This window comes from Sinocyclocheilus grahami, unplaced genomic scaffold (genome assembly GCF_001515645.1).
Source record: "Sinocyclocheilus grahami isolate Dianchi unplaced genomic scaffold, SAMN03320097.WGS_v1.1 scaffold415.1, whole genome shotgun sequence".
Lineage (NCBI taxonomy): Eukaryota > Metazoa > Chordata > Actinopteri > Cypriniformes > Cyprinidae > Sinocyclocheilus > Sinocyclocheilus grahami.
Genome location: NW_015505594.1, coordinates 303,836 through 320,301, shown reverse-complemented (window position 1 = coordinate 320,301; position 16,466 = coordinate 303,836). Strand labels below are relative to the sequence as shown.

The window sequence follows — 16,466 nt, the reverse complement described above, 5'->3', positions numbered from 1 at the left end:
GGCAGCAAAAGTTATTCTAGAAAAATCAGTGCACAATAATTTTAGAAATCCAAACATTTAGTGTGCAGAATGATGCGCTTGAAGCAACATGGAGTCACAGCCTGACGCCGGGTTGCTTCAAGCGTATCATTCTGCACACTGGATGCACACATTGTAAACACTTCGTGTTAAAAACTGCAAAGCACAAAGGGAAGAGAAATTGATGCGTAGTGTATTATATCTGTGCAACACTTATTGAGCCTTTCTTTTAACAGTTTTAAATTTCAGTTACTGTGCACGTTAAAAACAATGTTGTTTTGTTTTGTTCTCACAGACACCCGGTAGCAAGTAACAAAACAACATTAAACTCCGGCAAGAAGATAAAGTCCTTTTTGCAAAATCATAGACATGTATTTACAAATCAAGTATAATGGGAACACAGAATGATCTTGGAGAGAGCTTTACCGAACTGACTGCTGTAACCGAACGCGACCAGTGTTTAAAGGCAGAAAGAATGACTGACAGCCACAGTGGAGAAAAGAGTTTGTGTGAACTTTAATGTAAGGACTTAAATATTCATATGTAGCTCACATTAAGCTATCGTATGGCTTCAGAAGTAACACAGAATAATTCGCACAATCGGGAAAAATAATTTTAAAAAATCGTCCCTCTCTGACCGATACCCGATCCGAGAAAAATGGCACTATCGGAGCCGATACCCGATATGAATATCGGATCAGCGTATCCCTAGCTCTAACCCATAATGAAGAAATTGCAGTGCTGTGGCCAGCTACTATTAGACCATATCCTGATTTCCAATATCAGTAGTCATTGTGAAGTAGTTTTGTTTTTGCATTTTCTCACCAAAATGGTACTGATGTGGCAGCTGACCTATGTCTCGACTGACTTGGGAGTTGAGCAGTGATAGAACTGACTATAATACTGCAGAACCTACTCATGAACAATCATGCTCTTTTGTTAATCGCTTTACTCTTAAATTTGAGAAAATATTTATTTATAAGTAATTTAAATGTATATAAATGTAAATGTAAAAGTATTTAATTAATTGCATTTTATATATTTAAAATGAATGCAGTGTATTTGACATTCTATGTAGTGTCGACTCATTTATATACATATTTGATCAGTTTTTGAGCACCCTTTTAACCATTGAATGTATCAATTTAAATTAAATAAATAATGCATTTAGCAGATGCTTTTATCCAAAGCGACTTACAGTGCATTCAGGCTATACATTTTTTACCACTACATTTTGGGCTGCTAACGCAATGCTCTACCGCTGCGCCACAGGAACACATATATAAAATACAATATACAATAAAAATATTAAATGTAATATAATTTGTTGTTGTTGTTATTATTATTAATATAAATATTTATATTAATACTATAAATATATAATATTATATCAACTGATGATCAGATAAATACATGATCATTGGACAAAAAAACTCAAAATATATTTTCTGCAATGAGTGGGACAGCTAATGTTGGATTTGTTCCTAGATTCATTTTATAGTCTATAGACAGCCATTTGCCTCTCTACGAGACAAAATAGCTCTTGGGATTCTCAGGCATGCCTCTAAAGTCATATCATCATAGCTGTAGATATCATTTCCCCTTTCTGGCACATGGACACATCAGGGAAAGACAACAGCTGTTGTATTCATTCCAGACCTTCTCAAGTTCACTTACTACCATCATGTCTGTTTGCCAAACATCATTAATGCAATGGCGGTAGATCCCCAGAGCTGCAGTCATTATCTGGTTTTCTTAAACAAAAAAGTAATTATCCCAGGGGAACAAGGTCAGAAATAGGCCCTTCGGCCCAGCCATGTGTTTCAGTAAGGTTTAATTTAGCCTAATTAAAGGCTTTCAGGCTTTTGCAGGCTATGAGAACACACTCGGATGAGCTTGACATTGGTGTTCCTCAAGCGTCTTGAGTTTTCACATGGCACAGAAACGTTGGGCAGTATTTTCAGGTAGTGAAATCTCTAGGCGCCTTTGATTGGATTACGATTCAGAGGGCTGCGATGCGATGATAAAATGATTATCTACACATCTAGATGCATCTTTTTTTCTATACAGGATTTTTTTCTCACTGTTTGACAACTGGGTACTTTCAAAGCAAAGTATTTGTAAAGATATAATGAATTTACTTTCAATATCTTTCATTAATAAAACAAATGGAAGAGATGTGGCAAGTCAACTGGAAGATTACATTTTAGGGGTGGGAATCTTTAGGCACCTCACAATCTCTTTTATTATTAATTAGTTTACCAACTCGAAATATCAAATTTATATGTGCATTTTCATTAAATTAAATTACTTCTATAAGTAGGCTACTTTTGTCAAGCAAGTTGCACGTTTCTCTCACTTCAACCATGAAACTTTATGCAAGTTTTTATACTTATTTGATATTTTGTGTGTGTGTTTGTGTTATTGGCAGCAAACGGTCTCTAGTGTATACAAGTGCCATACCACATATGTGGGAAAAAATTAGCTCAGAATCGATTCTGAAAATTTCGAAGATTCAGAATTGTTGAAGAGAGAATCGCGATGCATTGCAGAATCATTGTTTTTTCCTCCCACCCCTACTATTTTCTGCATGTACAATAAGATTGGAATAGTTGGGATAGCCAAAATATCTTCCCTTTTAACATTAAAGATGTAAAGATTAGTAGATTGAAATTTGGAGGTTAGCTTTATGAGTTTTATTTATGATATTGTTTTGTATAGTCTTTGCAGTCATCTGATGGAATGATCAAGGACGTCACCCAGAAGATGTATAAGATAATTTCCCCTCCACCTGAGGACGAAATGCCACGGCAGAACCAGTGCCAGAAGTGTGCAGTTGTTGGAAACTCAGGGAATCTGTTGAGGTCCAAATACGGAGCCTTGATAGATTCCCACTCAGTTGTTATTAGGTGTGTTTTATGCTCTTTGTATGTTTGGGCTAAACTTCTAATAAGATAATTCCCCCCAAAATTAAAATTCAGCAATTACACCGCACAAAAAAATATTTTGATACATATTTGAAAGATATCTTTTTGTCAATACAATGAAAGTCAAAGGGGTCTAAAACATCCTTGGACCCCAATGACTTTCACTGTATGGACAAAACAACACTGAGACATTTTTTTAAATATATTTTTTGTGTTTGTTTAAAAAAGTTTCACTTTTTAAAAAAAAACAAAAAAACAGGAAGTAATTAAAATGTTAAACTGATTCATGTTGACTTTAAAAGTATCTGAGAGTGAAACGTGAACAAATTCATGAAAATTATAATTTATTATTTTTTTGGAGAAAAACCGATAAGTGCAAGTGAGTTTTTTTACTAATGCATTTCGACTGGAACGTCCCACAGAATGAATAAGGCCGTGACTGTGGGTTTTGAAGAGGATGTTGGTAACCAAACCACCCACCACTTCATGTACCCAGAGAGTGCGATCGATCTGAGACCTGGTGTCCATCTCGTCCTTCTTCCCTTCAAACTGAAAGACATGCAGTGGTTATCCAGCGCTCTTTCCACAGGAGAGATCAAAATGTATGTCAAAATCTCTCTGAAAATTGTGCAACATAGATTTTAAGCAAAATCACTCCAAAATAATTTTTCTTAATTGTTTTCACTAAAACTAAATATATCCCAAACAGGACGTACATGAGAGTGAAAAATCTTGTGGAAGCTGACAAAGACAAGGTCAGTGTAAATCATGCTAAAGCTTGTAAATCCATAAATGCATCATCTGTTAAGCCTAACTCATCCTCCCATGTGTCCCGTCCAGGTGATAGTTGTAAATCCAGCCTTCTTTAAGTACACGCATGACAAATGGACAGAGCGTCATGGAAGGTACCCTTCCACCGGGATGGTAGCCATTATGTTTGCTCTGCATCTCTGTGATGAGGTTTGTACTTGATTTACAGCCAAGATAATCATTTCTGCGTCACTATACTATTTACAGTTATGATGTTCAATCTCAACAGGTGTCAGTGTTTGGATATGGGGCAGACAAGCAAGGAAACTGGCACCACTATTGGGAGTACAACAGAAATGCCGGCGCCTTTCGAAAGACGGGCGTCCATAACGCAGATTTCGAGACTGAGATCATTCAGAGGCTCAACAAAGAGGGCAAAATCAAACTGTACAGATGAGCCTGTAATTGTGGCCTTTATTGATTTGGTACAGCTCAGAGCCATGCAAATGCAGGGCCAGGATGCACAGCAGCTGTATGGAAGCCAAAGAGACACAGATCTGTGATCCGCCGTACCATTAATTGACCACTGTGAACTGCACTGAAACCAAACCCACAGACATCAAGCTCTAGTCCTAAGACCAAATGAACTCCTCCTGTTCTCTCACAGCATTTTACTTGCTACGTGCCTGAAGAAAAAGACGGATGTTGCCTTCCTCCCAAGTCAGGCATTGAAATTTTGAAGAAGACGAAAAGTAAGCAAAACAGCTTGATCTGAGCCTCCTTGTGTACTTCTTTCTTATTGCAACTGTTCTGTCTAGCCTCTCACAGTGTCTGCACTGCAAGTTTGCAACATGACAAAACTAGTTTCATGTATAATCAAAAAAGCTGTCTACACTGCAAGAAAGATGTTGATCATCAGCGGCAATCGCTTGCAGGTAGTTTTCAGGGTGTTAAAGCCTTAAAGTCAACACAAAGCTGTTTTTTTTAGTGCAACAGAATATTTTATGAGGAAAGGGGTGGGGCTTGATTTTTATCATTGGTAGTTGATTGGATCATGAAAAGTTGGTGTTAAATACCAGATGAGACCATCTGGTGATTGGTTGGAGAGTTTGACGTCAGCTGAAAGGAAAGTCTTGCTGAAAGATTATGAAGACAATTTTCTTTGAGATAACACGCAATGATATATCATGCAATATGAGTCCAGTATTAAAGGGATAGTCTTCTTTCTTCTTTGCAACACAAAAGAAGATATTTTGGAGAACATTGGGCTTCAAACAATATTGGACCCCATTGACTTTATATTTTTAAAGTCATACAGGTTTGGAACGGCATGAGGGTGAGAAATTGATGACAGTAATTTCATTTTTGGGTGAACTAAAGTACACAAGGTCAGTTTAAATTTCATGTTGACTTCTAACTTCAACCTGCAGTGCATTAAAGCTTTTTAGATGAGTTTGTGGATTATAAGGTTTTAAAATAGCAAATAAGCAATAAATATATTTTTAAAAGTCATAAATTAGTTTAAATAGTGTTTTAAGACTTTCACAATTGTTGTTTTAGATTTCACCTCAGACAGTTACAGAGATGCACTTACATTGTTCAAGTCACCACACATTTCGTGTTGATTTTAAGGACTTTTCTCACCTCAAAGTTCTGTCCTAATTTAACCATCCTGGCATTGAAATCAGCTAAATATACTCAAAACACTTGCTGGGAGATGTATTTGTCACATAGAGCTGAGAAAACACATTCTAGATTCTAGTTGAGAGTGTGTTTGCTGTGGGAGCGTTGTTTTTGTGTTGCATGTTTAATATCATTATAAACCTTTAGACCAAAGCCGTCCATAGAGACCATCTCAGTGGTCTTGAAATGACCCGGTGCACTCGTTAAACAACCTGTCTTGTGACTTAACAGTTCTGGATAGAGAACATGCTGTATTTCATATCATACGTCTTTGAACCATTATCATTCTTTTCCTGAATTACAATCGATCTCTGTTTTTTTTATAGTTTAAATTACAAGTGGTAGATGTTGTTTCTCCCCCCCTTTTCTAGTTTGCATTTTTGTGAACTGTTTTAAGGACTGTGACAAGATTGAAATTGAGCTGAAATTTCAATATTTGTCGCCAAGTGTTATCAAGCTGTCATTTGTTCTGTGACTTTGTTCTCGAATGTATTTTGGCTTTGCATTCTTTGCTTCATGTCAATCAGTGGCTTTCACGGTTTACAGAGTTCGTGTGGAGAAGAGATATTATGAACACTCAAATCAAGGCATCATCATTGAAGAATTATAGTTTGGACAAAATTTAGAAAGAAACAGACATTGAAGTGTGTTTTAACAATATATTTAGAAACAGAAGCAAAGCATAAACAATAAAAATTAATTGAATTCAAAAGTCACAGTTTAGGGCATCCAGGACCGTATTAAAAATAAAAAATATTTGATTTTGCTGCATAAATAAAAAATACAGAAAAACATACAAGCCGATTTTTTAATGAGTAGCACAATACATAAATATCTCACAATGCACTAGTTTTCCGATCAGGTTCTTTAACAAGTAAAAACCACAATTTCAACTTTTAATGCATGACGGTTTATATTTATATAAGGTCCTCTAATGCAAGTAGAGAAACATCTCACCAATTAAAATTGAATATTTATTCCACCTCCCTGCTGGAAAGATTATTTAGGAGGAGTCCAAGATATTGAGCAGTAATGTCAAGAAAAGCTGTGGCCAAATGACTTTTTATGGTTTTGTTTACAAGTCAGATTCAACATGTGACCGCAGATTTAATATTCCCTGGGTGTGACATGATTTTAAAAAATTGCCTTCTGCCACAAGTAGTTCTCGACTCTCAAAGCACTTTAAGGAGTTAGCTCATATTCAAAGACTGTCCAGCTGAATGTGATGGTTCGATCCCATTGTAATGGCCAAATTGCGTGGTGTGTGCACATCTTTGTAAGCTTCTATGTTCATGATGTTTTGTGTGAACCTGTGATTAATCTGTGGTCTGTTTTCAATAAACCACTTAACCATTTATTCAGTGATTATTTCATCTGAAGTTATGGAAACAATAGAACAATAAATGGGTGATCTCACAATCTCCTGTTCTCAAACATGTCCATGTCTTTTGTTTAGCATAAAGAAAAGAAATGTTTCAGGACCATTACAGTTTTATTACAACTTTTATATATTTTTAAAGCACCTTTCTTCCCAAATTGTTGCTGTAATGTGAAACAATCTCATTCTAATCACTTTAATGCAAACATATGTATACTTGTATACCAGCATTATGGTAGTATTTTCCCTGCTTTAAAAAAAATACTGTTTACAGTATTTAATACAGTAATGGAAATAAGATTTCAAACTTGGAATATAATTTTTTAAAAACTGAGATTTTGGAGGGAAATGTGCTTAAATGTTGAAAAAATAATAATTCTTGGTACAAAAAAAAAAAAGTTTGTTCTTTAAAATGTAGGCGAAATATGACCTGGATATTGTATTCACCCAAACACACAACATTCATAATTCATTTGTTTTTTCCTGATTTGCTTTCTGAATGAATTACGTTTTCACACAGTTACCCTGTTGCAAAGGATTGTGCTTTAAAGCTGTTCTCCATTTTTTGAATAGCAGCACAATCTCAGCATTATACTTTTTCAATACGATTCTGTGATCTGGCATATATGATTCTTCACATTTGAGTTCAGTTCAATGTAACATGACATGCAGTTCATGCTGTGTGTGCTTTTGGAGCACTTTTAGGAGCGTACAGGATGATAGATTTTACTCTATGAGCGTTCGGCTAGGCTGGTCTGTGGATGGATAGGAGGGCATGATTCTCATATCTGAGGGGCCTGTAGAACCAAACTATGAGAAGTTTTGTGCACAGCACAAAGTGCTCCACATATCCCATCTCTCTTGGTGCTGCAGACGGGCCTGTGAGTGCTGCTTTGTTATGCTGATTCTTCATTACCGATGGTTCTGTGGATAGACTTCAAACCCCTCATTTCCCAGGGTGCTTTGGCAGTAGAGTAGACCGTGCTATGATTTCAGCTCCGTTGGCCAGCTTCATTCAGCAACCATAGAGACAAACGATGCTGGAAATAAGCCCATTCTGCCTGACTGTCCCTCGACGTAGCCGTGCTGAAAGGGAGATATTACTGGCTCTGGTTAAAGTCATCGGAAGGAAGGATGTTAAATTCAATTAAACGAAGGGGCGGAAATTATAAAGGAAGTAATGTTATGAACAAGGGCTGTGAGTCTTTAATGAAAAGGGAATGAGGCGAACACAAAAGATGTGGGACGTGTGAAGATGTTTAAAATAAGATGCAAAACAGGATCCATTTCATTTTAAAAACTCTTTCCTGCATGCCAAGTGTCTCTCTATGAATCTACATGAAATGTATTCTTTTGATGGGCCATCCAGAGGCTATTTTTCCTGTAGAAGAATCTGCAGGATATTAGGCAAGCCCGCTGGAGACGTATGGGCGGCACTCTGACTCAGATATGGAAGCAGAGCAGAATAAAACATGGACCCTGAGAGCTTTGCTCTGATCAGTTATTTATTTAGCTGCTCCCATGGGATCGTAAGACTCGTCTGCACACACAGCATGAGTCTGTCAAAGGCTAACAAGAACCCTGCAGCTTCCTCATCAAAACCATCTTTAAGCGTAACAAGGAATTTTAGTCATTTATGCCAACAATACTTCAAAGAGCAGAAGGACAAGTGGAAATAAAAAATGAAAAATTAACCCTGCAGCTTCCTCATCAAAACCATCTTTAAGCGTAACAAGGAATTTGAGTCATTTATGCCAACAATACTTCAAAGAGCAGAAGGACAAGTGGAAATAAAAAATGAAAAATGCTGTCAATATGGGGTGCTGTGTGTACATTAATGAGGAAAAAAATGAACTTAAATGATTTTCGCAAATGGCTGCAATATAACAAAGAGTGAAAAATTTAAGGGGGTCTGAATACTTTCCGTACCCACTGTACGTATTTATTGACTAAATCTAATAAAAATGACAAAAGCAGATAACAAAATTACTAACATTTAAGCTAAAATTAAAATGAAAATATAAGAATTAAAATATTAATAAATACTATAATAGTATGTAATACTAAAATAACACTGATCCTTAGGTAGGATTTTTTAGCAACTTACATTTAAAAAGCACACAATGGATTTAAAACCGTTTCTAATAAGAGGTTTACCCACAGAGCTTTTTTTCTTCATAGATCTAATACTAAAAACATATCAGACATTCCGAAGGGGACCCATGGCAAATAAGCTGTCCACATTGGCCTCAAAACTGACGTCATGACTTAATAATTCCATTTTTACATTGCTCTCTGGAATGTTTTATACTGATTGGTCAACCTCATCATTCTGAAAATGTTTTTGTATTATGGCTACTAAACTGTACAACTGACAACTGTCCCAGGAAATTAATTTCCTACATAGTTGTGCTAGTTTCATGCATCTCTCTTTGTAATTTATCTCAAATGAATTGTCCTTTCATTCTTATACTCACCCACCAATCAGCATCCTCCTCTCCGAGAACCACCAGAACCTCACCCTCATTAAAGCTGAGCTCATCGTGATGATCCGCCACACAGTCATACATGGCTTTAACACGCTTCAGCTTCGACTTCATCTGAACACAAAAACAATAACAAGAAGTTGCAAAAACTGTACCATGTGGCTTCTAGCCAATATTGATTTTCTTTTCAAATAATTTGTTGATGGGAAATCGCACGAATGAGGAACATGTCAAGAAATGTCTGCATCACTCTGACTTTCCAAAAGCCAAAGACAAATAAAGTAAAATAGCACTCCTCCAAACCCTGCAGAAAAAAACAGCTCAGACCAGCACTAATTCCCATGTGGATACAGGCTGGTTTAAGCCGGTTTGGTGCTGGTAGATTGATTGATGCAAAACAGCTGGTGAAGGTGAAGTTAGAAGCAAAACACAATGATTTCTAAAGGATCATGTGACAATAAAAACTGGAGTATTGGGTGCTAAAAAATGTAGCTGATAAAACAATAATATTTCACAATGTTACTGTTTTACTGCATTTTTGATCCAATAAATGCAGCCTTGGTGAGCATGACAAAAACATAAAAAAATTGGACTGATCCAAATTAAATGAGATGATTTTTTTCAGGTTCCTGCTTAGATTTTCTTCTAAGAAAAAAGACCCAAGTGAAGTAGATATATTTTTTTTATTTCTCCTTTAGAAACTTCAGAAGAAACATCTGGGACAAAAAAGACTAATGAAACTTAGAACATTAAAACTCCTTAGCTATGAAAGAACAACATGTGAGCAATATGATATTCATCTCTCCAGTTCATGCTGTTCTCACCAGGGTTTTTCTGGGCAGTGGGTGAGGAGCAGTGTGGCAGGAGGAAGAGGAGCTGCCGTTAGCCTCCAGGCTGAAGGAGCGTGGGGAGGTGGGGGACAGGGCCGGGGTGTGCCGCCCGCCACTGCTGATGGGCTGTGGGGTTTGGTACAGAAAGTGAGACGAGCTGCTCTCCCCATCTGCTCGAAAGCCTGCTGAGAGAGATTACAGACACAAAACCATGAGCTGTGATATGCAAAACAACTTAACTGAAACCAATATAGTGGAAAGATATCTGGACAGTTATAGTTATATACCTCGTTCTGGTAGCTCAGATAAGGAGTTGAGAGTGGACGTGGTGTATTTGGGAGACCCTGAGCTGAAATAGAAAGTCTTACAATCAGTATGTGTTACTAACAACACAATATTCTGTATTGCATTGTACTGTATTGTATATAAACAATGTAGTTTACTGTAAAAGTGTAATCATGACAGTGTAGCGCAGTAGGTTCTTGAGTAGGTGGTTTGTATATATCTGATTATACATTTAATGATGATGTTTATAGCAATTGTTCAAAAGTGAGAGTAAAGACCATGTTACAAAATATTTCTGTTTTTAAAATGCTGTTCTTTTGAACTTTCTATTCAACAAAAAAGTCACTTTTTCCACAAAAATATTACGCAGCACAATTTGTTTTCGACATTGATAATAAGAAATGTTTCTTAAGCATCAAATCAGCATATTAGAATGATTTCTGAAGGTTCATGCCACAATGAAGACTGAAGTAATGGCTGCTGAAAATTCAGCTTTGCCATCACAGGAATAAATTACATTTTAAAATAAATTATATATATATTTTTTAATTTAATACAAGTTGTAATAATATTTTTATGTTTATTAAAAAAATTAATGTTTTAGTGTATTGGTAATCAAAAAAATTGAATGCAGCCAGCATAAGAGACTTTATTTTTAAATGTTTAATGACACAATATTTTGTTTTGCATTGTACTGTATTGTATATAAACAATGTAGTTTACTGTAAAAGTGTAATCATGACAGTGTAGCGCAGTAGGTTCTTGAGTAGGTAACTTACCTGTCAAGTAAGTAATTTTGCTAAGTAATTCTGTTCCTTTACTTGCCAAAGCCAATTTTTACTCACAGTAAAAAAACGCAGTTTCTTAAGTACCTTTAATCTGCTAAATTATTATTTGCCTGCTTTAATGTGTGTGAGGGGGGGTGGGAGTTCCAGCAGTGCACAGCACTTACACACACTTCTGGAAAGGTGAGTCTGGACCACCGAAGCTTCTCGCACCTGCAGGTACTCCATAATCTGTACACAAGAATTATATATTTATATAACTTGTAAACATGACCATAAATTATGTATGCAGGGATCTTACACCTATTGACCAGTGAAATTACATGCCTTTTCAGACATTTGTGATGAGTTGATGAAGATCAAAAAAATATAGATGTATTCCAATTCATTTATTTCTTTTAAACTAACTTTATAGTAGCTTAACATAAGCAAACAATTCTGTATACTCACTTTCTTATAGTAAAAACTATATTCACTATATTCATCATGTCGACGACTTTTCCATTATTGTAAGGAATTCTAGGCCTTTTGTAGGATTTTTAAATTCCCGGATATTTCCAGGTTTTTACAAATATGGGGACCATCTAATATGCATCATCCAGGTTTGTCACGTACCTGTTGGTCCCTGCCGTGTAGAGTGGGGGCTGGGGGGCACCTGAGGGGCAGGCTCAGAGTAGGTGCGCTTGTGTCGGATGACGAGAGGGGGAGGAGGGGTTCGTTTCTTACTGCTGCTCACTTCATGGGACGTCCAGTCATCAGGTGAGCTCATAGGAGGGGGAGGAGGGGGGATGTTTGGAGCTGGAAAGGACATGAGGAGAGTAAACAAGACTGTAGAAGAGAAGAGAAGAGAAGAGAAGAGAAGAGAAGAGAAGAGAAGAGAAGAGAAGAGAAGAGAAGAGAAGAGAAGAGAAGAGAAGAGAAGTTTCCCACCTCTGACTCGAGGTGGCAGTGGCGGTGCGGGCGATGAAGGGGGTGGCGGAGGGGGACTGTCGATGCTGCGTGTCTGAGAGTTGGGACTGTCGTACACATCCCTCCGGTTTTCTCCCCGGGCCATTGCCAGCCTCCGACCCACATTGAACAGCCCCCCTCCACTACTTCCTCCTCCACCGTGAGAGGCGGAGCTACTGTGATACAAGCTGAATGGCCTTCCTAAGCGCTCCTTCTTCACTGGGCCCATCTACAAATATGGACCATCACTGTTAAACACCGGATAATCAATTGCATGATACACAAATATAATGTCTTTTGTATTATGCTTTATTAGCACTATATACTGTACAAGTCTGTTCTATTAAGTTATGGGAGGTGTAGTCTTCTTATGTTTTTACCTTGTCATCTAGGTCCTCATCACTCTCGTAAAGGTCATCTTGCCGGAGTTTCCACTCATACTCCACGTGCACATGCATGTTGAACTGGTTGTTCTGTGATTGGTGGATCTGAACACGACACATCATTACGCTGACATGTGGATCAATCACTTTTTGACCGATTACTTTCCATGACTTGTCTAGGTGTTTGTAAATATATTTCTAAAGATCAGTTTGTAGAGATTGCGGAGGTATTTTTCATTTCTATGTCAATTAACATTCCTTGGAATGTTTAAACAATTACCAATGACCTAAACCTTAAGGTTAAACAATCAATCTTTTAATATACAAACGTCTCTAAGCCAAAAAAATGAGTTGAGATTTAAATACGATACTCTATGAATACTCAAATCAGCCTCTCCAGTAAGGCAGCTCTGTGTCCCTTAGGAAATAGTTATTAGCGGGTAACCCTGCAGACCAATGAATCACTCAGGATATTAAATTCAACAGACTGATTACAGTGGATTGCTTGCAAGCGTTACACAAGTACTCATAACCAGCAATTTTAGAGTATATCTACAAAATATATATACTGTATATTGAAAAATGTTATTGTGTTTTAAAGTTTGGGGTCAGTAAGTTTTGTTGTTTTGGTTTCTAAAGAAATGGATACTTTATACAGCAAGGATACATTAAATAAAAAGTGACAGTAAAGACATACAAAAAGATTTCTATATTAAATATATTTTTTAAACTTTCTATTTATCAAAGAATCTTGAAAATAACAAGAACAACTGTTTTCAGCACTGATAAAATTAAGAAATGTTTCTTGAGAATCCAATCAGCATATCAGAATGATCATGTGACACTGAAAACTAGAATAATGACTGCTGAAAACTCAGCTTTGCCGTCACAGGAATAATAATAAATATATTATAAATATAAATAGAGCAGTTTTTTTTTTTAATTGTAATAATATTTCACAATATTACTGTTTTACTGTAAAAAAAAAATGCAGCCTTGATGAGCCTAATAAACTTTAAAAAATATAAAAAAATCTTATAGACAAGTTTTGAATGGTAGTGTATGGTTTTGAAATACATTTTTCTAGCTATACTAGCTTTTTCATGATATTGTTATATTAAACATATATTACTTTCCATTGTGATTTCCAGCCCTGGAAATGTCATGAAAAATATTACAATATTTCAGTCATGCTATCACTTTGTGAATGACTTTAAAAGAAATCCTTATCCATTAATCACAAGCATCTGAAAAGCTATTGAAATACATTGGCCAAAAGGTGTGGGAACCCAGCTTACAGAAAAGACCATGACCATGATAACGGAAGTGTACAGCACTTTTGAAATATACAGGTTACACCCACATGAATATCCTATTAATAAAGACTCACTTTAACAAGTTACTGCTGAAAAGCTCTTTGACTCACCAGCTCCTCACACAGCATGTGCTTCAGTCTGCGAGCCATGTCCAGCCCCGTCTCTCCATCATCATTCTCTATCACAGAACATTATCATCAGCACAACAATCATCCTGGTCTGTAATTAACTCCTGACGAATGAGCCAACAGCCAAACCAGCCATCAGAAGAACATGAGCCTCATTCCTTTAACAATGACTGATATGATGCTGAAAAACCCCTATACATCATCAATAAATGTTAAAGCTGAAGTGTGTAAAATTTTTGATGTTCAAAACCTTTTCCTATTACAACAGAGACCACTTAAAATTATGAACTTGACTAATAAATAAACAAACACATTATCGAGCATGAAACAGCTCAATGCAAAAATGTCTTTGTGGTTTTAGGATTTGAGGGTCCCACTCACTGATATGTGTGTTGGCCTTGGCTCTGAGCAGAAGTTTAAGGCACTCGGTTTTGTTGTGCTGACAGCAGTAATGCAAAGCAGTGTTCCCCTTCACATTCTGAGCATCCAGATTATTACTGAAACGGAAGACAAGAAGGAAAGGCAGTTATGATGAAGATAATCCATATCTGAATCTGTTCAAGGCCACTTTCAGAATAACAATGCCATTATTTCTAACTGACCAGTTGTGGAACAGGAAATCAGCCACATGGAGCGATGTCCTGTCAGACAACAGGACGGCTAGGTGTAATGCAGTTTCCCCCTTTTCCTATCAAAACAAAATATGCAATTAAGTTAATAGAAAGAGAAGACCTGAGATATACAAGTAGGTATAATATTTATGTACTGTCCACATGTATGGGATAGTCCACCTAAAAATTTAAATTCTGTTATCGTTTACTCACCCTCATGTCGTTCCAACCGTGAATGATTTTTTTTCTTTTGAGGAATGTAAAAAGATATTTTGAAGAATGTTAGTAATTAAACAGTTTCGGTTCCCATTGACTTCCCTTGTATGGACGAAAATACAATGGAAGTCGATGGGAACAGAACTGTTTGGTTACCAACATTCTTCAAAATATTTTATTTGATAAGAAAATCAAACCTGTAAGTCATACAGGTTTGGAACGGTACTGAGTACATTAAATGATGACAGATGATCATTTTTAAGTGGAATATCCTTTTAAGCAGCAAATTTAAGTATAACATGTTTTGCTGACTGTTATGGCAATTTCAATAAAGGTATGAGACAAAAGTCTTTTGATGATTTATTTTCTTGCAAGAAAGGTCAACAGTCATACAGATTGGCTGCAGAGTGTGACCAAGAGGCAACACCCAAACTCAACATTTATACCTTCATCAAATGTGGATGCTTTGATCTCATCCAATCATAATGCATATTCAACATATATGTCCATGTAAGGTGCCCAACTATGTCAGAATTTAATGCAAATCAATTTCTAAGTAACCAGGAAGTCTAAGAAACTAAAATAACATTTCTGTCTCACACTTTTCTTGCACACACACATCAAATAGATTCCCTATTCCCTCTCAGCCTTCATCAAAAACTCAAGCATACTGAAGCACTCAGAGACAGTCTAAAGAACACTCTTTAGTACAGTGAAGCAAATAATACAGAAAATAACATTTCCTCCACACTAACCTGTAGGGGGCATGGCAGTGGCAGGCTGAAGTCCATTCTCTCAGCGTAGAGCTGCAAGAGGCTAAAAACATCCCGACTGCGCACAGCGTCCTGCAGATATTTGCGTTTTATTTCCAGTGAGCCGCCACTATGTTGTGCAAACTGCCATTCCATATACTTTGAGAGTATGAAGTCCTTACGTATGGCCCTGCAAATAACACCAACTATTTTAAAGGGGTCATATGATGCGATTTCAAGTTTTCCTTTCTCTTTGGAGTGTTACAAGCTGATTGTGAATAGATAAGATCCCTGAAGTTGCAAAGACTTAAGTCTCAAACCCAAAGAGATATTCTTTATAAAAGTTAAGACTCGTCCACGCCCTCCTAAAATGCCTCGTTTAAACTCTACGTCACTGTGTGGGAAGATTTGCATAACACCGCCCAAATGTTCACGCAAAGAAAGAAGGTGTAACTTTGATTCTCGCTGTAGTATTGTTACCGCCACCGCCATGTCGTGGAGACGCTGTGTGTTTCGTTGCGAAAGCGAAACTACTTTGTTTGGCCTTCCAAAAGAGTACACAACTAGAAATCAGTGGTTAAGTTGTATTTACAACACTGTTCCAGAACAGTTCAAACCAAATATTCAGATGTGTGCAACGCATTTTACGGAGGACGAGGACTGTTTCCTGGGAGAGTAGACTACAATGCCGGTGTTCCGGTGAATTCAGTTCCCCTGTTTCCCCTACGGCGCGCATGCTGACCCTATACAGTCTATAATGCTGACAAATGATGCTGACTCGCAGCCTGTAAGTACGTTTTCATATTTAAAGGATTTGCCACTGACGATTCAAACGCGAGTTTTGAGCAGTGTAGACTAGCGCTTGTTGTTTGTCGTTTCTCCGATCACAAATGCAGACATGGTTTTATGTTTACGTGGCGCGATGCAATGCAATGCGTAAAAAGACAGTATAAGTCATTATAATCAGTAA

At 36.9% G+C, this 16,466-nt stretch overlaps 2 protein-coding genes across 4 annotated transcripts in view; one reads left to right on the top strand and one right to left on the bottom strand.

Annotated features, from left to right (window-relative positions):
* The window catches only part of LOC107551125 (CMP-N-acetylneuraminate-beta-galactosamide-alpha-2,3-sialyltransferase 2-like), a 16,293-nt gene extending 11,332 nt beyond the window's left edge, over positions 1 to 4,961 (top strand). Inside the window, exons 3-7 of the mRNA XM_016232620.1 lie at positions 2,740 to 2,927; positions 3,368 to 3,547; positions 3,655 to 3,700; positions 3,786 to 3,905; positions 3,985 to 4,961. Coding sequence (XP_016088106.1) covers positions 2,740 to 2,927; positions 3,368 to 3,547; positions 3,655 to 3,700; positions 3,786 to 3,905; positions 3,985 to 4,152 — 702 coding nt within the window. The 3' untranslated portion in view covers positions 4,153 to 4,961. The remainder of the gene's footprint in view (positions 1 to 2,739; positions 2,928 to 3,367; positions 3,548 to 3,654; positions 3,701 to 3,785; positions 3,906 to 3,984) is intronic.
* Positions 4,962 to 6,168: 1,207 nt separating this feature from the next.
* The window catches only part of LOC107551123 (arf-GAP with SH3 domain, ANK repeat and PH domain-containing protein 2-like), a 37,367-nt gene continuing 27,069 nt past the window's right edge, over positions 6,169 to 16,466 (bottom strand). For 2 of the 3 annotated variants that reach the window (XM_016232617.1, XM_016232619.1), the window contains 12 exons: positions 15,500 to 15,686; positions 14,520 to 14,605; positions 14,299 to 14,414; positions 13,900 to 13,967; positions 12,471 to 12,578; positions 12,073 to 12,319; positions 11,758 to 11,940; positions 11,310 to 11,373; positions 10,360 to 10,421; positions 10,067 to 10,257; positions 9,234 to 9,356; positions 6,169 to 7,842 (listed from right to left, as the gene is read on the bottom strand). In XM_016232617.1, coding sequence (XP_016088103.1) covers positions 7,768 to 7,842; positions 9,234 to 9,356; positions 10,067 to 10,257; positions 10,360 to 10,421; positions 11,310 to 11,373; positions 11,758 to 11,940; positions 12,073 to 12,319; positions 12,471 to 12,578; positions 13,900 to 13,967; positions 14,299 to 14,414; positions 14,520 to 14,605; positions 15,500 to 15,686 — 1,510 coding nt within the window. In that variant the 3' untranslated portion in view covers positions 6,169 to 7,767. The remainder of the gene's footprint in view (positions 7,843 to 9,233; positions 9,357 to 10,066; positions 10,258 to 10,359; positions 10,422 to 11,309; positions 11,374 to 11,757; positions 11,941 to 12,072; positions 12,320 to 12,470; positions 12,579 to 13,899; positions 13,968 to 14,298; positions 14,415 to 14,519; positions 14,606 to 15,499; positions 15,687 to 16,466) is intronic. The other variant, XM_016232618.1, reaches the window with a different exon arrangement.